Source organism: Diprion similis, chromosome 9 (assembly GCF_021155765.1).
Source record: "Diprion similis isolate iyDipSimi1 chromosome 9, iyDipSimi1.1, whole genome shotgun sequence".
Taxonomy (NCBI): domain Eukaryota; kingdom Metazoa; phylum Arthropoda; class Insecta; order Hymenoptera; family Diprionidae; genus Diprion; species Diprion similis.
The window spans coordinates 3,680,595-3,708,244 of record NC_060113.1 but is presented as its reverse complement, the minus strand read 5'-3'; the positions used below and the strand labels follow the sequence as shown (position 1 = coordinate 3,708,244).

Below are 27,650 nucleotides of genomic sequence, written 5' to 3'. Positions count from 1 at the left end.
TAAAAGAATTTAATATAAAAAACAGACAAGATCCCACCGGAAAACTTGAAAGAATACTTTACGATGTTCGATAAAATTATGCAAGCTTTCGTATAAAATTTTACGAATCTATAAGATTTCAAGAGCTTTCACTATAAGACTTGATATTATCCGTGATGTTTTGTATAGAAGATTTAGAAGACATTCCATCGGAAAATCTGACGAGACTGGAAGATCTGGAAGCCGACTCGAGGATGAATATCGAATACTTGCTAATTCCTGATTCGTCATCAGCTAGAAACAGCCCACCACGTAAAATTCAGTCACCCCAGAGGCCAGGTAGTTTCTTGTAGCACATAAGCCCGTGAAACTGTTCATACATATAGGCAGGAAAGCTCAATTAGATAATAATTGTCCCATAGAGACCGAAAAGGGTCCTCAATAAAAAATCGGGAACGCCCTCAAGTGGAGCAATTTATCCCCGAGTCCGTTCGAGCTAGGCTTGGGCGTGAAATATTTTTGGAAAAACGGCGTGCTTCAGATCCGAACCTTTATATTTTCCTAACTTCTTTACATTTCCTTTGCCATAAACGCGGGGTGAAAAGCAGATTGAAGCGCTTATCCCGATGGGCAAAGGTTTTTTCACTCGTGCGCAAAGCATATTTTTCTCTTCGAAAAAGACGTCGGCAAAATGCAGATCAAATACCAGCGTCGTCAGCCCCTCGATTTCTAGAGTAAATAGAAATTTTCTCTCCTCGCGGTCTTTCGCTCATACTTTAAATCCGCTCCTAAATCTGGTGAAACGATGATAACCATTCATGCACACACTTTTGAAAGAAAGAAAGCCAAAAACTCCCAAAATCCGCCCTCTTTTCCATCAAAGCCTCGTCAAAGCTATCGGGTCCTTACCTTGCTGTTGGGCCCAGCTGATCAGCGATGGAACCTTCGCGTTTTGGCTCGAGAAGCAGTTCTCGAATCTTGCGGAGGAATCGAGTCCGACGGTTTCGTAGTTGGCCTTAACCCCGCAAAGCAGGGCAGTTGCGCAGGCCGAAGACTCGCCGACCTGAGCGTCCATGTTGTAGGTCTGAAACACGTAAAATAACCAAGAAAAGTGGTTAGGAGTAAAGTAATGAAGAAATAGGAATCTGAGGTTACGTACATAGGGGGAATTCCATGGGAATCGAGCCGACATTGAACTCTCACCATTTTTGATTTTGTTCAATAATTTTTTCTGCAATTATCCCAACTTGGAAACAGTGACCAGATTTTTTGAACACTTTTTATATACTACTGGTTAATTAATTATTTATAAATATTGAGAACGATGTTGAGAAGGACCTTGTTTTTAAATTCTACAAAAATACTCAAAAACTGTATTTTTTTTTTTCCAATTAAAGCCGTTCTTTTAATGGTTTGAAAATTCATAAACAATTTTCAGAAGTTCTATTTTTCACTTAGAAAATTTCGAGGACTATTTCATTACGAAGTTGATAAAAGAAATTGAATGTGCCAAAAAAAATAGACAAATATCGCTTCATAATGGAACCCATATAGAAAATTTCTAAAATTGTGTTTTCCAAGATTTTCGTAACAATTTCAAGTGACAAGTAACGAATTTCGCTCTTGTAGTTAAATTCTCGCCCCTGAAGTTACGTAAGGAGTTATAAATACCGCCTTTCGAGGAAAGCGCGAATTATGGATCAAACTGTCATAGATGAATGAAATCCGCGACGAGAAACTTGACTTATTGCAGTTGGTCGCGGGGGTTCGGGTTCCCCGTGGCAGCCCATAAAACTGCAGATTATGATAATCTCGAGGTCGTTTTAGCGCCGTGGTTATAGGTGACTACTAGATTCGAGAAAGTGGGGTTAAATCTTTTCCGCATTATTGAATTTAGCCGGGTGAGTTCTGCTGACGCCTTTGATGCTCGGAGCAGATTTCGGCGCTCTCAAACATGGAGTGTAAGAGATGCACGAGGTGAATGCGAGGCCTGCGCAAGTAAAATGCCTGAAAAAGCCGTCAGGACCAGTCATCATTATCATAACACGGAAGGGAAGAAGCGACTCTCGATGTGGATCAGGAAGCTCGCGTTCTCGGTTCGAAAAAGTCGTTCCTTGATATGGGTATTAGGGTGGATCAAAAAAATGACTATTTTTTTCGTTAGTTACCGTGAAAATATCGTTTAAGATGACAAAGAAAAAAAATTCCGTCAAAGTTTGAATTCTTAATATTAATATTAAGAGGTGCCTATTTGCAATTTTCCATTTCACGTTTAAATGACACAGGAAAACGTTTTGTTTTATTTATTTATTTCTTTGGAGATGTTTTTTTGTTCTTGTTTCTTTTTTTTTTTTTTTTTGATAGAGTCCCGTGAAATCTCGGTAATATTTTAAAGTTCCGAATTGAAATCTTATGCAATCTCATAGATTTATTCGAAATCTGATTGAATTAAGTAAATTAATTTTTTTGAGCACATTTTTTTTCAAATCTTGTGACTGTAACCTTATAAATTACATCCTTAAAAGTATGTAAAATGTCAGGAAGCCTGGTACAAAGTTTTTTTCAAACTATTTGATGAAAATTTCCTTTATCCAACAGCAATTCGTAGTGCAGAATAAAAGTACGTATGATCTACAGGCATCAAAACTTGTTTGAAATGAATTTATATTTACGATATGGTACGGGTTGATTCATGCGGTATACAAGTAATACACACACACACACATATATATATATATATATATATATATATATATATATATATATATATATATATATATATATATATATATATATATGAAACTGTAATATTATTATAACGAATGGCGGGTGTCGTGCGCATGCATAATCGCTTGTTTATGAAGAGAAACTTCACCAAGAACGCCATGCGGTTCTGTTTTATGTATAATATACAATAGACTTGCATATTTTGACGGAACGCACTGTTATGACAACAACTTATCTCAGCGGTGAATTTTCCGCATGTTTTAGAGTATGTTTATTAATTAATAAAAGCTTTCAAAGGTACGATTAAAGTTCACATCGAGTCGGTTTGACTGATCGTGAGAATAAAACAGCAATTTTATATATATATATATATATATATATATATATATGTATATATAATTAGGGAAAGTTAGAAGAAAAAGAATCTAATTTCAGCTGAAATTTTGAAAGTAAAAAATGGCAACGATGCACTTTGTACGGTAATCATACTTGCATTAAGTTACGTAAATTGGAATAATTTATTTGATTGACTAAAAATTTTTGAATACTATTCATTCCCTCCCGATATTTAATTTAATTTATCAAACCTGCACACATAATACCGTAAAGTTTGATGCAGAAGTTTCATCGATAAAACGGGGTATAAAGTAGTCTGTAAATCGCGTTGTAACCTTAAAGCGTCTTTTGAACGTGGCTGTAATTTATAATCCCGTCGTCCCGGGGGATTTATGTAATTCCCAAGAGACCTTGCGAGAGCTGAATGCATAAAGATCGCGCCTTGAGGCCGTCCGTCAGCCTTGTTATCGGGACGGCGATGAATCCGAGGTCTGACACACCGGAAGTTGCCGCGGGCCAACTATCATGCAGGTTGAATCGTTGGAATTATACACGGGCCTTTTAAATCGATTCGATACTCGATAGTCGCGGCTCGGATAAGATAAGAATGTGTTATGTGCGTTTTATCTGGGCCGACGTAACCGACGAATCTTCGCGGTGGAGTCACTTGGTCGAGGGATTTCCCGCCGTCGGGATCGTCATGACGTCGTTGACAGTCCGCGAAAACCGCAATCAGAATTTCAATACGGAAAAAATTTCCGGTTCGCAACCCGAGCCGGAAACCAGGGCTGATGACACAGACGCCTGGCTACTGAGGAAGAAAAAAAACAAGTTAGTATAACGCTAGTCTATCGCGAAGTTAATTTCAAGTGCATATAACTGAAAAAAGTGTTTCGCGAATTACGCACTTCGAGAGACTATATTATAACCGAATAATGGCGAGTTTGATATCAGGCTTTTCCGAATATTTTTCGTGCCGTTCTATCAGCTGTTGTCGAAGGTGATGCGTCACGTTGAAGTTTATCTCGTTTTAATGTCAGTGTCGATAAGGCGGCCTGAATTTCATACTTTATTGACACTTCGATGGTTTAATAGCAATTCATACATGGACGCGCCTTGGAAGAGGTTTATAACTTTTTTTTTTTTTTTTTTTCTATGAAACACGTTCTTTATAACACGGCAAGATTAATTTATGGCTAAATTCTCGATAACTAAGCAGCACAGACGCCGAATTTTGACTGATTAAATTACTCCCTTGGAAGATCGCGTATTTTATTAAAATATTCCTAAGAAATGACGACGGTTATTCAGAAAAAAATTCTCATTCACGGCAACGGGATTCTTGAATCTTTTTCACTCGTTGAATAACCGCGTTACACGACGTATATACGATATACATATTACATCTACAGAAATACGTTGGATTCACTGGTTTTTAAAAACCTTTTTGCTTCCCGGAACAGTCATTGTGCCCTGCGGGATTTATAAGTGCGTTATTAAGTAACGTGAAATAAGAGGTTGAGAGAACGGGAAAAAAGAAATTTATGAAAGTAATATTCTTTTATAACCAATTTTCTTTACGAAAAACACTCCGACGAACATCAAAGTCCCACGCTTTATACATTTTTTTTATTGCCGACACGTGACTTTGACTTCGCGCATACGCGCGTGCATGAGTGATGAAAAACTGTCAACCGGCTGGAAAATTTCTCCCAAGTATTTAAGTATGTATGTATGTAAAAGAAAAGAACTTAATGGCGTGACTAAAAAAAATTAACCGAGTTAAGGATTTTAACCGCGTGAACCAACCGACGTCTAATTAAACCACCGAACCGCAAAATTCATTGCGGAATTCTCGTACCCAAAAGTTTTTTCTGGCTAAATAATGTATTGAAACTGAACTTTTGAAAGGTCGTAATATTTATGACAGTAGCGAAAGGCATATCGGTGACCTGAACGATTCAAGCTTATGGCAACTGTGATTTCACTTCTTCAATTGTTTAGAAACATTAAAATTGTTAAGCAGCAAGTTGGCGATTACTCACACTCACGGAATCACAATCCGCAATTGTTGAGCATAAACTGACCCGAGTAAAAATGCCATGGGAAACCGTGAGCTCCATAAAATTTGTATCACAGATTCGTTTCGCTGTCAAATCCAAGCTTAAGTCGCCCTAAATTAAAACCAATTCCAAACCTGACTCCAGAATCCGTTCAATTTTCCACATTTCCCAGAGTTGGTTTAACGCAGCACCATTCTCATTCCGAACAAGTAGAATTAAGGCGATTTTTGCCTTCGGCAAGTCGACAGAAAATATTCTCTCTCTATCTCTTTTTCTCCTCCACGTGTTTCCCGCAAAAGCGGAAGCCCCTGTCGTCCTCAAATCTCACCCTCTCCCTTTTCTTGATTATATATACAACGCGAGTTTTCATCCCACGTCAGTCGAGTGTCGCCGCGAGAAGATTCAACCGCAACAACAGACGGCAACCACCGTACCGCCGCCGCCATTCCCTCCCTCCCTCCCAGACCGGCATTCCTTTTCTTCCTTCTTCAGTCCCTCTCCAATTTCTCTCTAGTCCCTCCTCCAGGTCCTCTTCACTCTCATGCTACCGAAAGATAACGAGATGGTTCGCCGGTCTTCAAGTCTCGGCGTAGTTATTCATCCGGCAGCTCGTCTTTGCCACGCTTGCAGTCCTCTCTCGTTATAAGACCGGCCGAGGGGCTGTTGGTTACAGGGTAGAAACTTCTCGCGCGCAGTCGAAACTTTGTAGCCGGTAATGACAGCTCGATACATGTGAAACTTGAAATAGTTCGTTCGATGCTTTTTATGCCGAAATATGGCAAAAAGCAAATTTGAGAAAAAGCAGAGACTACAAATCGTTAATTTACGATGTTTCGCATGTATCCGCAGAAAACACGTCAGGAATTATATACTTGATACATGTGCTGTAAAGTTTGTTGTTGAATTGAGATAGTAAAATATCTGTAAATTGTAAAAACTAATTATTACAAAGCGGTTTCAAATTCATTGAAAACACGCAGAAAGTTGGTAACGTTAACGCGATGACAAATTATTACGAAAAATGGTTATTTTTTCAATTTCAGTAGGTTCTGACATTCAGTAAACCGTATAATGATGCAAAAAAGAAGATCAAAGAATCTGATATTCTGCAAATTTAACACCTTCAAAGTAATTCCGAAGTTGCGAATTAGTGACTTTCTTTCTCAATGCTCCGCTACGTTAGCGTTTAATGTTACTAACTGCGATCCCGTGAGTTGGTTCAAGTTTTCATACAAAATCGTCTTACCCTGGATTTTCGATTCGTGACTCTTTGGTCTGCACAATTAGGCCGCGGCTTTGCCGCCATTTAGCCAGATATTTTCTCTAGCTCAAGGTATATATACATATATAGATAGATATATAATTGTCAAAGGTCAATGTTAGAGAGCTTTCGCTGAACGAGAATCGTGCCCTGTTTTCTCAGTCGTGGAAGTGCAATTATAAGACGACATAGAGGTAGGGAGGGAGAGAGAGAGAAGGCTACTCCACTCTGCAGGATAAGGATTATTGGCTTATCCTTCAGAACGCTACTTTCGACTAGTCTTAATTTAGTAATTCCAAGGGGGATGTAATCCCCGCCATAACGCTCGTCGCCGTGCAATCGGCGTTAACGGATCAGACAGCCGTCGGAGTGATCGGATCCCAACGATCCGGTAACTGAGTGTGCAATTTTTTCGCGAAAATGAAAAGAATATCTGGGCTAAACCGCCCTGACAAATATCGTACAAATGTTGTCTCTGCGAGCGGGCGAAACGTTCGATTGTCCCAATTCTCGTCCTCTGAATATGTAATAGCATTTGCGCTGAAATTGCGCTCTCGCGCCACATGTTTTTGGTGTACAAACACGCTGCATGCAGATATCGAAACGTATACAGGGTGAATCCGTACACCAGCTGATACCTCGGCTCCCTTTCGAAATTGCCGTTCCGCAAATTTTGCCGGAGTCACGTTACACGTTTGCGGTGTTTTAACCACCCGAGTCGAAATTTAGCGCTTACCTACCTCAAACCCTAGCTAAAGTTTGAAGATAACAAAGTAGGTTCAATTTCAATGCATTATTAGACCCTATACGTCGACGCTAAAGTGTTCAAGATTTCCTGATTTAGTTCAGTTTCCTTCAAAGTAGGTTCACATAAACCTCGAGGGAGGCTCGATCGTAGGCCATAAACTTCGACTTGGGCGTCCTCGATGCCATCCTCATCCTCCCGCACCTCTTTCTTCACCACCTAATTATTTTTTGTTCAGTGACGATGCCGACAGCGTGGCGAGCGTCACGTCGAGCCTGGAAAGCACCGTCGTATCGAGCAAAGTACACCGGGATTCCGAAGTCTACGACATGACCCACCCACGACGAGGAGTCGCCCTGATCTTCAACCACATTCACTTCGTGAACATGGCGACTCGGACCGGGACGATTAAGGACTGCAAAAACCTCGGAGAAGCTCTCGATAGTCTTGGATTCGAGGTTCGCGTCTACAACGACCCCAGCTTTAAGACCATAACGCAGGTCCTGAGATCAGGTGGGTTTTTCAAGCTTCTAAAGGAAAACTCAGCGTCGAACTTCTGCTTCCTGCACTTTCTTCGGTCCAAACCATGCAGCCGGTGCGTTATGGAATATACCTGGAGGTGCATGAAGTATTCACCCGGAAAATTTGTTCAGGCTATTTTCCAGGCTCTCTAACCCAGGACTCGGGAAACTCGGATTTTGAACACACCGTTATCGCCCGCAGTCCATAGCTAACTACGTCTGCATGCAGAGCTGGGGAATTATTTGTTTCGGTGAATCGGTCCTAAAATCGATACATTATATGTATACCTTTATTGTACCCTGGATGATTATAAAGTTAACACAAATTTAGTGTTGATAAAACTCGATTCGTGCTGCACGTTCTGTAAAAATAGGTCGGTTTTGGAATTAAAAACTTGCAAGCATTGATCATTGGAGATTTGTAAAATTACACCGATTTTTTCAGCGGTCTCGATTTTAACGCGGGGATTCAGAATTCGATTACTTCATCCGTTCCCCCGAAAATGAAAAAGTTTATCAACATTCGGGGTTTGCGACAGAGATACGTATATGAATATGCATGAATGCTTTGGTGAGGTCGTTCATTGTCGATGATCAAAGGCAGGTTTTTGATAAGACCATATTTTAACCTGCTCTCGATTGGCGAAACATCCGAAGTTCCAGCGAGAATCTATCAGTCAGATGAGTTTGGCTTGTAAGCTCCTCGATCTTCGGGACAAGAAACTATTCGCAGTGAGAGATAATTTTCAAGTTACACAAGACAGTTGCTGAAAGCTGTTTATCCGAGTTATTCAGCCAGCGCGGTAGGCCGATTAATTTGCACAATTGTAACGCCTCTAGTGTCTCTCTCTTCTCACTGACTTGACACAGAGGAATTCAAGATCGTTCCATCAACACGACGAACGGAATAAATTACTTGCGAATCGTTGGAATAATTATCCAGGTAGAACGTGATGCTCGCTTTGGGTTTAGAACAGTCGAATTGAATCCTGCGCAACGAAAAGACTGCCGAAATACCTCGAATATCCATTTAACCCCTTCTACAATTTGCATACCTAATGAAACGTGGAAGAGTGAACAAAAAGGGGGAAAAAAAAAATTACTGTAACTTTGACGACGAGAAACGCGACGAGGAATTATAATGTCGGTCGTATTTACGACACGCAAATTTCTGATTGCTTTTACCCCTTATTGTATCCACTTATCATTAGTGGCAATATTTATGTTCATTAGGGGTCAAGCTAAGCACGTGACGTACAAAGCCGTTATCAATTAATTGCCAAAGTTTTTAATCGCATTCAGTCCTCCACACGCACGAGTGATTTGATTAAGTGGATAAATTAATGTTTATCATTCAAAACAACGAGAGGAATTCCGCGGTATCAAATTAAAAAAAAACAAAAACAAAACACAGATAAAAACTTTAATAGATACATGTTCAAAGCCAGCCGTATTATACGATTTCTTATTAATAAGCTTTTCGGCTGAGTTCTGAACGAGGCAAGGAGTTAGTTGGGGTAGTAATACGTTGTTTACCAATCCGTGAAATGATTATTAATAAAATTACTGGGAATAATGATGCTCGTGAATAAATCATAGATCGCGGTAAAGAGGTGTCAGTATATAAATATTCTGCAGAGGTGCGACAATTTTGACACAATTTCATCCCGAGATTCGAGAATAATAAATAATAAACGTAGTCTCCACACAGACGAAGAGTGTTTCAATTCGAATTAATATTTAGGACTCGTTAAGTGCCTGGAATCGAGTGAATAACCTGTTTGGGGTTTGCAACCATTTTAAGACATGTTTCGTAGCTTTGCTCCGTCGATCCCGATCTCCTGATAAATTTACGCCGGTTACTCTATATAAAAAAATATAAATTCGCATCGTGTAAACGTAATTTTGATATGCAAAACGAGGTCTCATTAGACAAATGTCATATAAATATTTTATCGTCTCCCCGAATCGTGTCGGTGAATAATTGGCAATTTAAACTCGCACAGCTGATCCTCGAATCGTAAAAACCCGTCGAACTTTTACGCTAGATTCCCACTGCATTCACACTCAGGATATGACGGGCCTGGCTAACGAGCTAAAGATAAACAATCTCCGAATTGGCAACAATTGGGTGGGCAAAAAGCGATAGACGTCCAGCCGCGAGGCGTGTGATTTGCGAAATTGGTGCAACTTCGTATTCGCGTTTGGCTCAAGGTGAGCAGGAATCTGCCAAACGAAATTGGCGAAACAGCGAGGCTGCATTTCAGCGTGGCTTTTCCATGAATCTTGTCCCGATTGAACCCAAAAACGCATCGGCGGCCTCCGGATCACCGGATTAATTAACGCCGTTGTCCTGATTTCAGTCGCTGCCGAGGATCACAGCGACGCCGATTGTCTCGTTGTATCAGCGATGTCTCACGGCGAATCCGGCTTCCTGCATTCGAGCGATGAACTTTACCCCGTTGACAAACTGTGGAATTCTTTCACCGGCGATTTGTGCCCCACCCTCGCTGGAAAACCGAAGCTCTTCTTCATCCAGGTCAGAGGAAATTGAGAATTGACAGGAAATTTAATGGAAATAAATGTTTATATATACATTTTATTTTTGATCAACTACGTCAATAATTTTATCAGATCTGTTCAGTTTCCTTTTTTTTTTCAATGATTCACCATTTTTAAATTATACAATGACCAGATTTTTCGGTGATAATATTACAAAAGCAATTATTCACATTTTGTGGAAAATAGTAGCATAATGATTGAGGATTATTACATTATAGCGTACGAAATATGGTGGCGATTAAGTACTGTAAGAATTTTGGCTCGACATGTGTTTTCAGTTTTTAATATATTATTTATTAACCCTGTACCCAATTTCTCGCCGAATCGCGTTGATTTGATTAGTGATCGTTACATGATTACTTACAGCCACTTATCACGTTTGGCTAAATTATTTCCCACCGTCTCGCGAGAAGGTTAATTAATTTCGTATTTAGTGTGAAAAAAAAAAAAAATCAGAATAAACAGAAAGTCTCGATGCGAATTGCAGCCGATATTTTATAGATTATAAATACACGTATTATACGGTATCAGACGTGGAACGGAGGATCAGATAAGCCACTTGCTTTTCCTTCTGCCCCATAACATTAATTCAAGCGGGTATTCAATCCGTTTCACTGGAATTAAGAGTATGAATGCTTTATTTTTTATCGCACAGAAAAAAATGGGAGCAACAAGGGGAAGGGATTAATCGATCGCTCTAAAACGCGTGCAGGATTTAATAAGCGTCGGATTACACAAAGTGCGGAAATATATTACACACACGTGTATACACGGTTTTGCGTATTACCTCACGTTCATGTGTGCACCGGCGGGACAAGATTAAGTTTTTTTTTAAAAGCGGACGCGTGTCCCAAAAATTTTGTCCCCCCCCCCCCCCCCCCTCGTACCCGCACCCTTTTTTTTTATTTTTCTCTTCTCTTTATTCGCGGTATACTTTTTTTCTACCTTTTGCCTAGGATATACATTTCATTAAATTTCTCGTACGGTTTAACATAGATATACGTATATAAAGTCTACATATATACACGAATAAGGGTAAGCACAGGGCTGCTAAGACACATACATACATGCAAGATTCGCACGAAGGGTGTACTTTCTCGTTTCTTATTCTTTTTTGCTTCTTTTTACTCCTCTTCCACTTTTATTCATTTTTCCTTTTCTTTTCTGGAAGCTGACTAGAGGTTAAAAATCGCGTGGATCTCGATTGCGAGTAGAAGACGGTTTGATATAGGGGTAGATAAAAAAGTTTCACGTTCGCATTTTTACACACCTACCAAAAATCATATCACATCAGTTTGGCAGCAGAATTTTTCGCCCTCTTTCCTCCCCATCCAATGATTCGTTAATTCACGTTTTTCAGGCTTGCCGAGGTAATCGACTCGATCAGGGTGTCACAATAATTGACGAAACTGACAGCGCGACTAGCTACAGCATACCTGCCTACGCTGACATCATGGTTGCCTTCTCTACTTATGATGGTAAGCATTAGAAACACGAGTGTTACTCGAAACGAGCGCGTATTAAAACGTAGAGTGATACTGGTCAGAGATATAAGTTTAAATGAAAATTCAACGCGTGTCATTATACCACTGATAATGAGTTTGAATCCCGCTATTTCATTATCTTCCGCAAATTCTTACGAATTACACAGAGATTTAATGAAATTTCCATCAAAGAAGAACGCGATTAATACTGAAAATACGTTTCTTACATAACCTGATTATTAAAAATCCAAAACTCTTACCGACATTTTCAAAGATTCAAACAAATATTTGCTATCCAAATTTTGCGTCTTACAAGATACAAACGTTTTTTTTTTTGTTTCTTGTTTTTTGTTTTACATATCTATTCATATTTGAATGTGCAGATTGAACGTAAATACCGGATTTTTTTTTTATTCAAATATAATGAAACTGCTCGTTCACTCTAAAGAAATTCTTTAACCCACGTTTATATCTAAGCTTAATATTAACTATATTGTAGAATCTAATAATTTTTCAGTGAGATATACGGCAATGAATTGATTACTGATTTTCTGCATAAAAATCATTTTCTTCGATGATCATTTATCAACCGCATTAGTATTTCGGTGGAAAACAAATGCGGAAGATAATTTCCGTCGCATATAAAACCTCAATTCCACGTGTTTCCGTTTACCCGGATCGCCGTTTTGGCAAACAACCCAACCGTGAAGGTCGATTGCGAATCCACGCTGGATTCTCGCGTCGATTTAACCGGCAAGGTTATAGCAGGCTTCCGGTTTCCGCGAGCTTTTCGCAGCTTCTCGGTCCATCATTGGCTGGAACCGCGCGAATCGAATCTCACTCGGATCGAGGCCAATCTTGCAGATGTGAACAGGGCTTGCAGAGAATCCGCGGAGTGGCTGGGAGTGGTCGGATGCTTCTGTCGGCCTGAATGCCTAACGGAGAACCGTGCATCGCGTCGAATCGCAGAAACCGCCATCGACCTGCACCGCACTCTACATACCTGATTACGACACGTTGTCCACTTTGCAATAAGCTTTGACTATCGGAGCCGGTTCAATCGCCAATTTAACGCGGGCTGTAAATCGCTGAGGAAAGAGGAAGTTTCGGGGTTGAAATTCCGAACTTGAAAGGTATCGAAAGCGCCTGATTCAGAATTATTTGGCGGCGAAACTTGAAATGAAATTCGTAATTTCAATCCAATCTCGAGGAAAGAATTTGCCAAATGTACAGAAGTGATAGGTAGCGTCTTTGAACAATTTATCTAATTTCGCGAAACTTTTACACTTGTATGTAAAAATAAGCTTCATTTTACCGTTTGATATATTTTCTTGTTACTCTACGAAATAACAAATATTGCGTCGTGGAATTGAGAAATTTTTTATTCACTAATTAAAATGAATTAACCACGAGATGGTAATGAAATATTTTGCACAAAATAAATAAAATTAATCCTTTTTTGCTCGATGTAATGAAAACTGTTGGAATGATCCTTACAGGTTTTTGTTCTTTACCGAATCAATTGCATAAGTCTGTTATAAAAATTATAGTAAAATTTTTTTCCTATGACGTATACCGAGTCCGTGAATATTTCACTCGCTTAATTTTTTGCACAATATTTAAAGTAATATATTGTATGAAATTGTTTTATCTCCGTAATTTCTCTGTCACTGAATATCGGCAGGCTGTCTCAACGAATATCGACCCTTGTAATCTAGTTAGAGAATATTATTATTATTAAACCTTAATCTCGATTGAATTCTCCTGAAAAAATTTTTACGCTCTAAATAATCTAGATCTCGTTCTGAAAACCACCATAGTTCCAGTTCTGTAGGTACGTTAATAAACTGTTTCTAGTTGAAGTTAGTTTAATGAGCTGCCGAGCCTTCACGAGTTCCGGTATACCTGACCTACGATAAAACGCGCTTCTGGAACCCATCATAATGACTCCTAAGTGCCCCTTGTGTGTTGCAAAAGTTATCCAATCAGGCCGAGTTTCAAATTCAGGAAGCTGTTATAAAAAAGCCGAAAGAAGAGGTTTTTTGCGATACTTTTCATAACCGTGAGAATTGAAGAGTCTGTCGGTCTGTCCCACAAACTTCCGCGACGATTTCGTAAACAGCCAAGTGAAAAATTTGAAACTGATAGGACTTGGCGGCCAGATGAAAACGTTTTTTGGGGAATGGATTGCCTCGTAATTTGACCCGCAATAGCGGTTGAATAAAAGTTTCATAAGATTGCAAAATTATAAGCAAAGGAAAAAAGGTAAGGTAGTTATTATCAACGGATAACGACAATGAGTCCCGCGAAGATTGGAAAAGTTAAAAACGAGGAGATTTATTTATTCATTTTTGTTTTTTTTCAATCACGCCTTAAATATCTTCCGCGACTGATTTGAACACTGCAAATTACTAAACTCAAAATTCTAACAGTATAATCAAGCGTTTTCAAATGCTTCTCTGTGTGAAAAATTTATGTTCATTGTTCAATTTCGTACGTAAACGTTGAAAGAAAATCTGCATATATAGTCGTGATAATCTGATTAAATAATAATAATAAAAGGAAGATATAAAGGAAAAAAAACAAAGTACATATAAAGTGAAGGAATTCAAGCGAAGACAAATTATACCAGCTAGTCGCGAAACGGCCATTAGATACGCCGTCCAAATGATCGAAAATCGGTTCGTATATCGAAAACAGGGGGGGGGGGGGGGGGGGGGGGGGGTCGACGGTTTTCATTATCCCGAGGGAATACATTGGAGGTAAAATACAACTTCGGTATCTCGACGGCGAGTCTATGTCACGTGCAAATAAAGTTAAAACGTAATCACAGAATTATACAACTCGTTTATTCCGAGGACATCATTGTACGGCCGACGACGCGACGAGGCAGCCGAGTAAGTAAATGCGGAGGGAATTTGCGAGCGAGGAGATCTTTCCGTCCGTGCGACCCTGGACTGTCGCCCTTTTGCGGACAATTTCTCACCCCGTGTATAAAAAGGGACTAAATCCCGACAGCGGAATCGCTTCCGAAACAAGAAACCGAACCTACGCATGCAGAGGAATGAAAATACAGATACCGTGGAAAGTTTCTTCCTCGAAATGAGAATTTCTTATTTCTATTTCTCGAGGGGTTGGATGGAATTCGTGGCTGAAAATTTGGAATTTACATCCCGACGACCAATTCGATCGATATTCGATTTAGATTTGTTGCGTTAAAAACTATGTAGATCGGGATTTATTACACATTTATTTTGTTGAAATTAATTTATAGGAAACATATTGTTATTGACCTCAAAATCAGCTAGATCGATTTCAATAAAAAAAAATCTAATAAAGCTCTTACATGCATACTTTCGAACGAAATAAGCCCGATTGAAATTGAATAATTTTTTGTCAATAGATAAGATCCCAAAAGTCAGCGACTTTTCTTCAGCCGCTACTCGTCTCTACCCCTTGATAAATATCCGCTTTGCACTTTGTTTCAGGTTTCTATTCCTGGCGCAACCCAGACGCTGGTTCGTGGTTCATCCAGGCGATCTGCAAGGAATTCGCCAGGAACGGCACGAGTCGGGACCTTCTGACTATAATGACGTTCGTCAACCGGAGGGTCGCCCTCGACTTCCAGTCCTACGTACCCCAGAACGCCAAGATGCATGCAAAGAAGCAGATTCCATCGATAGTTTCGATGCTCACGCGCCTCGTCTACTTTTCAAAAAAATCGGGCAGTCTTTGTTCTGCAAAAAAAGTCACCGCACTTTGAATCGAATCCCATGAACGAAGGCTTTTATAAACGTGAATCATCGACGACCGTTGAATACACTTGATTTATTTCAGCTGCGTATAATACACAAAGTATTTCGTGCCAATTTGATAGAAGGTTTAATTGTTAAAAAAATTTTGTTTAAAATTTTGAAAATGAGAATAGAAAATAAGTACTCGATAGAATTGAATCGGGGTAGAAAATCAAATTTTTGCGAATTTCACGAAAGGTGTGGTATTAAGAACCAATTTTAATATTCATATATACAACTCAAAAAACGGCCGCGTAAAAACAAAGTCAAAAAAAAAGGAGAAGATTGGTGTTATGAGAATACCGTTAGGTACGTGAAAAAATGTCGATCCAATTAAAAACTGCGATATTACAAGCTCTTGTCAACCTTGCATGGAATACCTCGTATACATGTTAAATATTGTGATGCGTATCAGCAATATTTCAATATATACATAAATTAATTCCCACGCAGCCGAATGAAGAGTTGTCAATTTTCGACAATATTTATATCAGAAACAAATTACTTTTTAGGTCTTGAGTGCGATTCAAACGAGAAGATAAAATTTTATAATAAAAGTTCACGTATCAAATTAATGTTTCTGTTTTTTCCCATTATTTAATATTATTTTCACAATTGTTACAAGCAATGTACGAAGTATTTGTGAGAGTCACGTTTGTAAAATATTCGCACGATTTTTGCGAATGCGGAAGCGAGTGCGAATATTCGTTACATCACTATTATGTACACCAAAAGCCTGGATATTGACCGTGTTTACTTAGGTCCAAGAGAAATTATTTTCAGTTTCCGTGCGTGTTTGCCCATCGCAAGATTGCAAATATCGCGCCAATTAATTATTGATCGATATCGCCTTGGGTGGCTTGCGAAAGGTAATTACAAATTATTCAATCATAATGTACGTACCTACGTATAAACGAGGTTCGAAACTTGCTGTTTAAGTGTAAATCAAAACCATTCTAGAAACGATACGTAATAAAAAGATGCAGTTATACCTGGTTAACTCGCAAAATTAATTAACTCCTTCGTTTCAATGGATAATTAAAGCCTCGCGTACCTACGGTGTAGGTACAGAAAGCCTTTTACAGCAGACAAACAAGCTCCCATAATGCCCTTGCCATGCCTCTATCTACCTACCCGTCGTTTCTCCTCGCGAGTTAAATTTGTAAGTACCCCCATTCATCGGCCCATCATCCGCCCACTGGTGGGTGGAAATCGACTCTGAACATAATTTATTCAAGACATTGCGGGGCGTTTAGGCCCGCGTTTACATTGTTCAAGTCACGACATAATTGGTAAGAAAATTACTCGACCGTTCGTTCCGGCATTAAACCGTCGGATGTTCGTCGTTCGTTTAATATATTTTTTACCACTTTTTTAACTTCATCAATCTCGATCGTTGTACGTAAGCGTTGGACGAAATCTCCACTCGACTTTGTACATAATTTATTAATCAACATAAATTAGACTGTCTATACACTTAACTTCCTATTTTCTTATTTTCTAAGAAAAAAGTAAGTTATTGTAATCATCCCGAAGATGAAGAGTTGAGTTTTCACTAGATTATCACGATTTGCAGTTTAGAGTATCACCTGCAATCATTTTCAAACGAACCTCCGGATGAATAATACGATTTCGATGATTTTAGTCTCGATCAACTCGGCTTTTCCAAAATTAGAACTGATTAGATTTTGGCTATTATCGATTTAGTATACGTGTTCAATTATTCGAATGACAAAATTCCAATAAATCAAATCGATAATCGTCCGTTTTTGGGGTGGCTGATCACGAATCTGAAGTCAGATTGCGAAATCCAAAACGGCGATCCAATATGATGGAAAAAATTAAAAAATAATTACGATTTCGGCAGGAATTGGTAGGCCAAGGTGTCTTGGGTCACAGAAAACGAATCCAAGATCAGACTTTCAAAATTTGTAATAACGGTTCCATTGTAGTGGTTGAAAATAAAAAAGTCGTCACATTTTCACGTAACATAATATCCAAGGGCTTTAAAACCGTCAATCAAGAATCTGAATTTGCAGTTCGAGATCCGAATTAGTTATTCTTCCTTTTTTATCTATGAACTTGGAAACTGTAGTGTAAGAAGGGGAAGTTCAAGGGCTGGCACATGACCAGTCTAAAGTCGTTTGTGTTACAACATCGTTTCAATTGTTAACCAATTTTGCGTTACTTTTTACCCCCGCAATTATATGGAATAAATAATCGCTTCCAAAAATTCAGATTATTATCTAGATACTCTATTCGATTACTCTTTCTCAAGTTTATCAGGCTAAGTGTGTACATCTTATATTATACGTATGTGTATTGGAGTAATGAAAATGCGCACGACGATGGCGCCGCGGCGCCTCGCGTCGAGAGGGAAAAGCAGAGGGCGAGAGGGTGCTTCGAAGCAAGCTCTATTCGCAACCCTTGCCGGATTGCCATGGTTCGCAAGGCATATGAATGTGAATATGTACGACACGAGGACAGCTTGCTGAGACCGGTGTCTCGATGTGTGCGGAACGTGGAGAAGAGAGACACCCTTGCGGTTATAATTTGAGTGCAAATACACGAGGCGAGGCGAGGCGAGGCGAGGCGAGGCGAGGCGAGGGGATGCAAGCCTTAAGAGAAGCTAATGAGATCGCGCCGAGGGGGCGTAACAGCCACAAGACGAGATGATGCGCCTGTTATGCTTTCCCCGTCTTACAGGCTTTGCCGGCTACAAAGTGAACTCTGCAAACAACGAAGGAGGATTCGTGTACGTAATAATTTGAAAATCAATAATTAATTACCGACTTGGAACGCGTCTCTCTCTCACTCTCCAGCTCCGAAAATTTCCAAATTGGGATAGATTTTGCGCAGAATTTACGACTTCGGTTGAACCCAACGCGGAAAATAGGATTCCTACGAACGCGGGGATTTTTTGAGAGGAAAAGGAAAACAGGGTTCAAAGAAAATTTTCTGCTTGGAATTTGGGCTATGTACTATATACGCAGGGTCAAGAATTGCTAAAGGCTCTTTCCGAGGTGGAGAGATAAAGTGGAAACAGAGAAGAAACGGTTGAAGATAGGTTGAAACTATATGCAGCTACAGTAAATCGAGTTGGTTTTTTATTAATACAGTATCGAAGACCTGCGTTTGTCATTTTCGTTTGTGATTTACCGAATGAAAACCGTGACAAGTGAAAACCAAAAATCAAAGAATGCAGCTCACGAGTATAAAAATTCAAAGTGTAATATCCGTTTACAGAAATCGTTAAGCACTTTCAGTACACTAGTCACAATGAAACAGAGGTTTAAGTCCTGTGACGAGAATCAATCGAGTTGAACGTAAGTAAAACAATACGAAAAACTTTCATTCCTATTATTATTTCTTTTACAAAACCTGCACAAGCTGCAAAAGAAATGATAAAACAATCACTAAGATAAATATCTTTTAAGAATCCGCAACGAAATCATGCGAGAAGTTTTTTCGAGATTTAAAAAGCTCGAAGGACATTTTTGTGACCAGCAGGAATATTTCCGCTGGGACAATTCCATCCGCAAACTTGCCTGGGTAAAACGGTCGCCCGATTTGTCGATCAATCGTTCTACTCCTTCATCGCCGATCTCGTCGATCTCGAGTGACGAATTCTATAGTCGCTCGCCGTAAAAGTACCGACGACCAATCCGAAGCACCAAAATTAATCCGTTCTCTGCCCGCATCCCTGAAAGCGAAGGGTTCGACGGAATATCTCGAGACCCGATCTTTCCCCGCCTCCCTCTCTCAATTATGCTACCGAAATTAGCCTTAAATGCTATCAACTGGCATGGAAATGTTGCCTCTCGCGTTACTCTGAGCCGCCTTTGGTATTCGGATAAAGGAGACTCTGGAAACAGTTTGTTAAGATTGCGAATGATACTTCCTGGTTAATAGTTAAAAAAAGTTTCGTTCGATTTTTTAGTGCGTAGAAAGGAAAGTGTTACAGTAATGTGTGAGAAAAGGTTTGGATCCACAATACGATAGATCATTTTGTAAAGATTGAAAAGGTATTTTAAAGAGTGAAGATCTAGTCCGACAACCCTTTTTACTTCACCTAATATTCTTGTCCGTATACCTGTATGTTTTCACGACGGAAAGGATGCGTTGAGAAAATCAAGAAGTGCGTAACAGTATAGAATTGAAAAAAGGTTGAAATAGAAAAGTTTTCAAAACATCAAAGAATTACCTCGCTCCTACTACTTCTGCGCAAAGTCAATCCCAAGTCAGTCCCTCTCCGTATCTTTCTTCCCCTTTTTTCAACATTCTTGTTTCACTTCCTCTCTTTTTTTTCTTTTTTTCTTTTTTCTCTTCTTTACACAAGCCAGGGAAAACGAAATGTCAAGTAAGTCGGCCGAGGGCATGTTTGCTTTGACACCGTCGCGTCGCCTCGTAGTTTCGCGAAAAACACTTTTCCGGATAAAATATATTCCGCCTACTCCGCGCGGATCGGCTTATAGTCAGCCTATATGCATACGAACCTTCCATCTATCTACATATGTCTCTATATAGATAGGCATACATATATACGAACCGACGACAATGGCCGTGACGTTGAAAAACCAAACGATGTAGAATAATTCTCATTTCGATATAAATATCGGGCGAAGCACAGTGCCTCTCTCTCTCTCTCTCTCTCTCTGTTACTCTCTTTCCCTCGCGTACCTACAATTATTAATTTTTTCGCTGGTAACTCACAGTTGGTCCGGAAATTTCTGCTGGTCTAAGGACCTCGTTCCGCAATCAGTAGGACGAAGTTTCCTTTCAGGCGGAAAGTAAAGGAAAGAAAAGGAAAGCAAATCAAAGCAAAGTAAAGGAATGAAGGTGTTTCTGGATGGAAGAATCGGGAAGGTCCGACATTCCGGTTGGACCGTATAAATACATCGATCCTCGAGAGGTACGATATTCCTATTACCGGCTTAAGAACTGGTCAAGACTGTCGCCCGTCGAAAGCTCACCATTCCGTAGAACGGGTTTCAAAGCTCCGTCATTCAGGTTCCCCGTCTGGAACTCGAATCGGTCCGCGAACCATCGAACCGTGACAAAAATCCATTACACGTTAAGGTACTAATCAATAGCTGAGGCGTACCAACTCGAAACGAAGGATATTCGCTCGACGAGAATTTTCGCACAGGTTGCAAAATCTCCGTTACGATAATACTTGGTCGCATTTTTTCATCTCTCATCGCGTTCAATGTAGGCAAATCGTAAGAGTTGATCTAGCTCTTATTCTCAGCCTTTCTGAAATTCGACACCGAAATTTTACATAAATCTCTTCGGGATATATATATATGTTTATATGTATACACCGCGTCTGATTTTGTTTAAAATTAGTTTTGCAATTGTCCAAATTCTGAAACAACGCCCTGAAATTTGTGAGATTTTTTATTCACGTGTTAATTGATTTATAAATTATTTCAAGTGATTTTGAAAAGAGACTTGTTTAAAATTCTCAAAATATTCTCAGAAACTATATTTTCTATTAGAGATATTTTAAGACTGAGCCCAGTATGAACACATTTTTCCCCATTTTTTTTTCAAAACTTTGAATTTTTTTGTTCAGTTAAAACATCGTTGAACGGTTTGAAAGTTTCCAAAAAATTTTCAAAACTTCCGTTTTTCACTTTCATCATTTCTAGGCCGGTTCCATTATGGAGCAATTTTTGTCTATTTTTTGTCACATCAAATTTTTCTTCCAACTTCATATCAAAACTAGTCTATAAATTTTCCAAGTGAAAAACAGAAGTTCTGAAAATTTTTTGACAAATTTTCAAACCATTTACGCAATGCGTTCGTTGTTAAAAAAAAATATATCAAAATTGCTAAAAGGGTGCTGGTCTTGAAATGTTTGGAAAAAATAATAAGAGTTTTTGGGAATTTTTAGAGAATTTGAAGTAAGTCATTTTCAAAATAACTTGAAATATTTATAAATAACTAAACAGTTGAATAAATAATCTAAACAAAATTCAGGGTATTATTTCAGAGTTTGGACAGATGGAGAGAAAATTGTTGAACAAAATCAAAATTGGTGAGGATCACATGAGTTGGGTTCCCATGGGATTCCCCCTATTATATTGTATGGTTACACTAGAATACATGTATCATTGGGAATAGCTTCTTATTTTCTTAATATAACGAAGACGAAAGGTATCACTCATTCGGCGAAGGTTAACAATAAGCCAAATCTCAGAAGCGCGTTCCAGTTTTTTTTCTTCTCCTTCTTCTTCTTCTTATTCTTTCTCCGCCTTCAACCCTCATGGGGGAGTTGAAATAAGATGTTTTTTTTTTTCTGTTCTTTTTTCACTCTTCTCTCGCGTAGTTTTTCTTTCTTCTTTTATTCTTTACTCCTCATTCCATTCCTCGCGGAAGACTCGAGCGTATATAGTGAATGAAAAGGGAGGAAGAAGAGTGCTGCACGTTTTATGGTGCGTGTATGTATGTATATACGTGTGCCGTGATACGTTTGACTAAGAAAAGTAAGGAGCTGAAAGGGGGATGAAAAAAGAGTCGTCTTCATCAAAGTGAAACTTTCCGACGCTCGCAACTTCCGGCAGGATGAACCTCCACCCCTCCCTTTATTCATCGGTCTATGAAAAGCTCGTGTCGTCGGACTTTCGCGACCTTGAGCGAAGACCGAATCCCGATCGAATTCCTCCTCATCCCTCTGGACGCCCCCGTAAAACCCGGCCAACAAAACCAAAGCAATAACAATGAGTCACTCCGTTACGTAAAAGCCACGTAACACAGACTCGGTTACAATTCTCAATCAAGCTTTTGGGTAGGAATTTATTTTACCGACCTAGTTAAATGGCGTTTATTTGGAAAAATATTAATTCGACGGAATTTGGTGATGTTGCGTGCATACGAAGAGGGCTGGATTCGCAAAAATTCTCGCCCCCTCCGCGAAACAGTTGTTCAAACATTCGTTCGCGCGATATTATACCTGTATTACGACTCTGAGCTTCAGGCACGAAGGATTAGGCTTCTTCGGCAAATCATTAGAAGGTAACTGAGCGGATGTTTTTGTCCATTATAAGTGAAAGCTTATAATTTACTTAGGTACACCCGGCTCGTAAATAGGGAGTCTAGAGAGTCTCTGTTATTGAAATTCCGGAGTTTGTTGTGTAAATTTTGGCTATGTGTAAACGCATAATTTCAGCGGGAATTAACCTGCGGACTTTATGCCTCGACTAATCCTCGGCTTTTTAGATCCCGCTGGGTAAAGAAAGCTTATATAGGAGGTACCTGCAGGCGAATAGGGGCGTCTAAGCTTGAGGTTAGACTCCGCCGGAGTAAAGCCAAGTAAGAACTTTGTTCAACCAAGTCGTTCAAGTTTGAAAATTCGAACTTTGCAGAGCTATAAGATTTCCTCGAGTATGTATGTATATATATATATACATACCTACCCTTGGTATATACACACCTCGAGATGCACGTTTACCGTAAACTCGGAGAGGGAGTCTTACGATTAGACATAAACCTGAAATCGTGAGTGATTAACGCGCTTTTCGCCAGTGGATGTGAAAAATGTGACCGAAGATCTTGGGGCCATTCATTAATTGCGCAAGGGTCCCCGGAGGAGGGGGGGGGGTTAAGAAAATCTATACATGCCCTTATCTTGGGGGGGAGGGGGGTAAAACCCATTCTTACGTAATATTTTACAAGTCGAAATTTATTATTAAAAATCTATTTCTATTTCGGATGCTGAATGATTTTCTTCATTCCATAATGTGCACTTCGATTTACATCTTATGTTACAAATTTTTGTTTATTAAAATTTAAAAATCTTAAATATTTTGATTTTCATCCATTTTAAATGTCATAAATAATAATTATATTATAGTGAATTCTTCCCGCGTATTAATTTTATTCTAATCATTTGAAAAATAAGAAATGATTCTCGTGTTATTCGTTTAAAGATTGTTTAACTGATTTATGTTTGTTCACTTCAAGATTGTTTAAAAACTTACTTTTAATTATAATAATAATATTCCAAAAACTAGATAGTTATCTAATAATATAAAAATAATCTATATCTGATAGCAATGATAAAGTATAACCTAAATTATCTGCTAAGAAATAAAAATTTTTGATTTACGTAAAACTATGAGTTTTAGTGTAATTGATCCTTTTCTAACAACGTTTTATTATTTAATCTTGAACGAGATTGAATCTTACGTAAGAAAAGGGGGAGGGGGGGGGGGGGTTCGAGAAATCTTACGTATCCTTACATGGGGGTAGGGTGGGTCAAAAATCGTCAAAATCATCCTTACGTAACTAATGAATGGCCCCTTGAAGCGGAAACGAGGGAGGAAATGTGCGAAGAAACAGACGGTCAAAGTTTGGGGCAGAAGAAGGTGACAGGCGGAGGTAAAAAGCGAGAAACGACGGTGGTGAAAAACTGCGGATCGAAAGATCATAGAAATAATAAGCAGAGGGGGAGGATATTGCGCGTTGGTCCCGATATAATGAGGGAGAACCTCTGATTGTGAGCTTGGCTCGCAACGCGAGGCTTCTGCATACACGCGATTCGTGTAACAAGCGTTTCAGCCCCGGGCGAAGCAAAGCCTCTCGGGTATACAAGAGGTGACACAGCGTGTAAACGGCTTATAACTACAGCTGGCAGTGCTCCTCGGAAAATAGTGGCTAAATCCGTTGCTGATTAAGGGTTTATGTACAGTCAAGAGGCCAAAAAAAAATTGATTTTTGGAGAATTTTTCGGCAGAACACTTTTTAATTTATTAAAGTAAGAATTTGTACTTATATTATGGTAACTTTAAACTGTATTTTGATATTTTTTATTTGTAAGAATAATTATTTTGAAAGTTGCTGTAACTGATCTTTGGGAGCACTTCTAAAAAATGGCATTTTGCGGTGAGCGTATATAATGATACAAAATGAAAGAAACAAAAATATTTCGTTAATATAATGTATTATTTTGTCATTAATCGAAGGAATAAGGAAAATAATGATTTTTGACAAAATGGTGATTTCTTAAATATTTATCGGCGAGAAGAAACCTTCGAATGGATTACTAAAAAATGTGCTTAAAAAGCTTGTGTTAAAAGTTGAGACTGATCGGTTGAGCCATTTTCGATAAATCTTTAAAAGCACAGTTTTGAGAAAAACGCGTTTAAAGTTTCAGAAGTACTTTACATTTAGTACAAACATTTTTTTCTTCAACTTATATCGAGTTGTCAACATTTTCTGGGTTGACAAGAAATTTTCTGTGTGTGTATTTAAATATATGTAAATTACGAAAGTAAAATTTAAAAAAATCGTTTTCTTGAAAACTTTAACTGTACACAACCCCTGAAACGATCGAGTGCATGCGTGATTTCCTATAAAATTCAGTAAACTGTAATAAGAAGAGAAATATTCATATTTTCAAATCTTAGTACCTTCGATCATGTCAATGTTAAATTGAAAAAACGTAAGTTTTTTCCCCAATATTTCATTACTACGATGTTACTAACTTCAACATCACCAAATACGCGTATAAATTTCTGGGTATAATAATAATCTTCCGGCAACCGGAAGCCCCATTTGTTTATTCGTTATTCGATCGTCGATTCGCTGGGAGGATCTCATAATTTGTGCTCATTATTTTAGCTCAGCTTGGGTCTATGGTTATAATTATCCGCTCGGTACTGTGCACAAACGCGGTTGTTGTATTGAAGGCAATTTTCAAACAGCATCATCGTTTCATTGTTCAACACAAATCATCAGTTTTCCTCGAATAGGAGAATCGTTTGAAATTCAATAGCTTCCAGTTTTCCATTGAATTTAACGCGCGCGTTCCGCACTGCGGTCCAGTGAATAACTGCAATTTTATATTATAACAGCTTGATTAACGAGTGATTAAGGATTTTCAGGTGGTAAAACGGTCAAATATTACATATCAGAGCTGCAAATTTTTTAATGCATCGCCATTTTCTTTTATCGTATCATTGATTTTAATTTTCTAATCTTAAGAATTTCCATCAACCATTGAATTAATTATTTTTTTTTTTTTTTTTCATGGAAAATAATGTTCACCAACTATTGAATTTATTTTTTTCAATGGCAAAAATTGTCAGTAAAAAATTTAATGTCATGTTTACTGTATAATTTTTCATAAAGAATTTTACAACCCTGTTACATATATCTCGCTGATATAGTATACCTATATATGTATATAGTATATATATCAACAAAATGAAATTATTCAACACAAAGTTTCGTTTCAGGTTCCTCCTAACGCTTCGTTAGCTTGTTAAATATTTACAAATACCGTTTGCGCAACAACTTCTAATCAAGATTAAAATCTGCGTAAATAAGTAAGCGTATAACCCATCAAATTGTTTGAATTTGGAGTTAAAAATCGCGCAGGACGGGTTGGTGGGTATCGATTCCTCGGCGTATATATGCAGATAAGTTATGGCCCTGGGGACAAACGCGAAACGATGGATGAACGCGGTACGCCAGTAATAATGATAACTTTGATCGAAAAAAAAAAAAAAAAAAGAAGAAGAAAAAACAACCGCCCGATATGTGTGCAGAAAAATGTCAGCTTCCGCGACAGTTCAATTTTCGCAATCGTCCTTTAGCAGTAGGTGCAAAGTAATTTCTGAGGTAACAAAATTGGTCAAGGAATTTACGGTTTATTAACACCAGTGTTCCAGGTGTTCAACTGACACCGCGGCTTGAAAGTGAACCGTCGAAAGTCGGGAGATTAATTGGAAATCGAAACGGGAATATGGATGGATAAGGTAACGGTGATATCGGGCAATTTGCGAGGGTTCGAAAAGCGGATAAATTATGCGAACCCTCCTCACTCCTTCGACGGACAATCGAAGAGGTAGAAATGTTCTGTGCAGACACGAAACGCGGTCTTCTGCTCAGGTAACGCGTACCTACCGACTAACGACAAGACCGTAATTCTCTATGAAAGCCGTCGGACAATGACGGATTCAAGTTTCGGATCCACCTACATTTGGGGATGATGAAGTCGTTACGGGGCGTCGAAACAGGCAGACGACACTCTCATCTCACTCAGCCACACGAAATGTCATCAAGGAAGAGATGCGGGACGGGGTGAAAGGGGCGAGTGTAATTCAATCGGTGAATTAAGCCGGAGTGAAACTTACAGGCAGCTAGGACTAACTTCGCTCTGGAAACGCGTAATAGTGTTTTGGCTTAATTCCGATTATCGTAGGTCAAGTTTGCAGGAAAGTGGTAAACTTCCTGAGGTATACGTATATCCAGCCTCGAAGCGAAACAGCGATAAATCTGAAAGGCGTCGAAATCTAATCTTTACACCTCGGAGTCATACCTCCTCGTCCTTCAGGATTCTGCGCGGTGATCATCCACCATCCATCCCGACAAGGACGGGAAATTTACGACTTTGCTGGGCCCGTCAATAGGGTCGTTAATTCCACGAAGAGATTGAGATGAGATGGGTGTACATACCTGTATAGATATAATATATATATGCGTATGAACGTGTATTCGGAGAATTTGTTGTTAAGGGAGAACAACGGATCAGCCTGAATAATTCCGATGAAACTTACACAGAATTTCTGGGGTGTATTCTGTCTCTCTACCGAACGACGGGATATGCTTGCGATGTTTTGTCAAAGAGAACTATGGACTACCAGCAGCGAGAATGTCCTTAAAAATCCTTTGCATGGATACAGAATTATTCAGTTTTTCACTGTTTTACTGCTCTCTCAGACATTTTCATTTATTCTACATGCAGCGAGGAATTCTAAGTTTTGGAGAGTCAAGGCGAAGAGGCTTGGGTTTTAAAATTGACGTTACGTGTCGGTACGGTAATAAAAGAAATAAATTCAGGACCTTTTATTAATACTAGCTACAAAGTGAATCGAAGAATAATGTTGGTCGTGCGAGTGCTGGTCATCGCAAGAGAAGGAATAAATGTATTTTGCAATCTTTGGACACGTGCTCTAAAATCATCATGCATATTCCTGCAGCTGCTAAATCGTCGTGCGAATTTCTTTTCCACATAAAGCTATTAAGGAAGAGATCGAAAAAAATGTCGAGCGTGGGAAAGTCGAAAAAATGTAATCGTAAGAGTCTCTGGTGACGGTACATGAAGAAAAGCGTTGGTTCGAATCATTGATTAAAGTGATTAATTTAGTTGTAAAAAGCATTTATCGCC

General features: G+C 38.9%; 2 protein-coding genes across 3 annotated transcripts in view; one reads left to right on the top strand and one right to left on the bottom strand.

The window, feature by feature from the left end:
* Positions 1-27,650, bottom strand: part of LOC124410375 (alkaline phosphatase-like) — a 98,337-nt gene that overhangs the window by 16,138 nt on the left and 54,549 nt on the right. For both annotated transcript variants that reach the window (XM_046888678.1, XM_046888677.1), the window contains exon 3: positions 889-1,063. In XM_046888678.1, coding sequence (XP_046744634.1) covers positions 889-1,063 — 175 coding nt within the window. The remainder of the gene's footprint in view (positions 1-888; positions 1,064-27,650) is intronic.
* LOC124410376 (caspase-1-like) lies at positions 3,697-15,661 on the top strand. Its single transcript, XM_046888679.1, has 5 exons — positions 3,697-3,873; positions 7,350-7,624; positions 9,996-10,171; positions 11,555-11,672; positions 15,167-15,661. The coding sequence occupies exons 1-5, from the start codon at positions 3,743-3,745 to the stop codon at positions 15,439-15,441; spliced, it is 975 nt and encodes a 324-aa protein (XP_046744635.1). The 5' UTR covers positions 3,697-3,742; the 3' UTR covers positions 15,442-15,661.

Bases quoted from the DNA above. Each gene is read 5' to 3' on its own strand.
- LOC124410376 (XM_046888679.1), top strand. From the start codon at position 3,743: ATGACGTCGTTGACAGTCCGCGAAAACCGCAATCAGAATTTCAATACG. The intron at 10,172-11,554 runs GTCAGAGGAAAT...CACGTTTTTCAG, and splicing joins CGAAGCTCTTCTTCATCCAG to GCTTGCCGAGGTAATCGACT. The intron at 11,673-15,166 runs GTAAGCATTAGA...ACTTTGTTTCAG, and splicing joins TGCCTTCTCTACTTATGATG to GTTTCTATTCCTGGCGCAAC.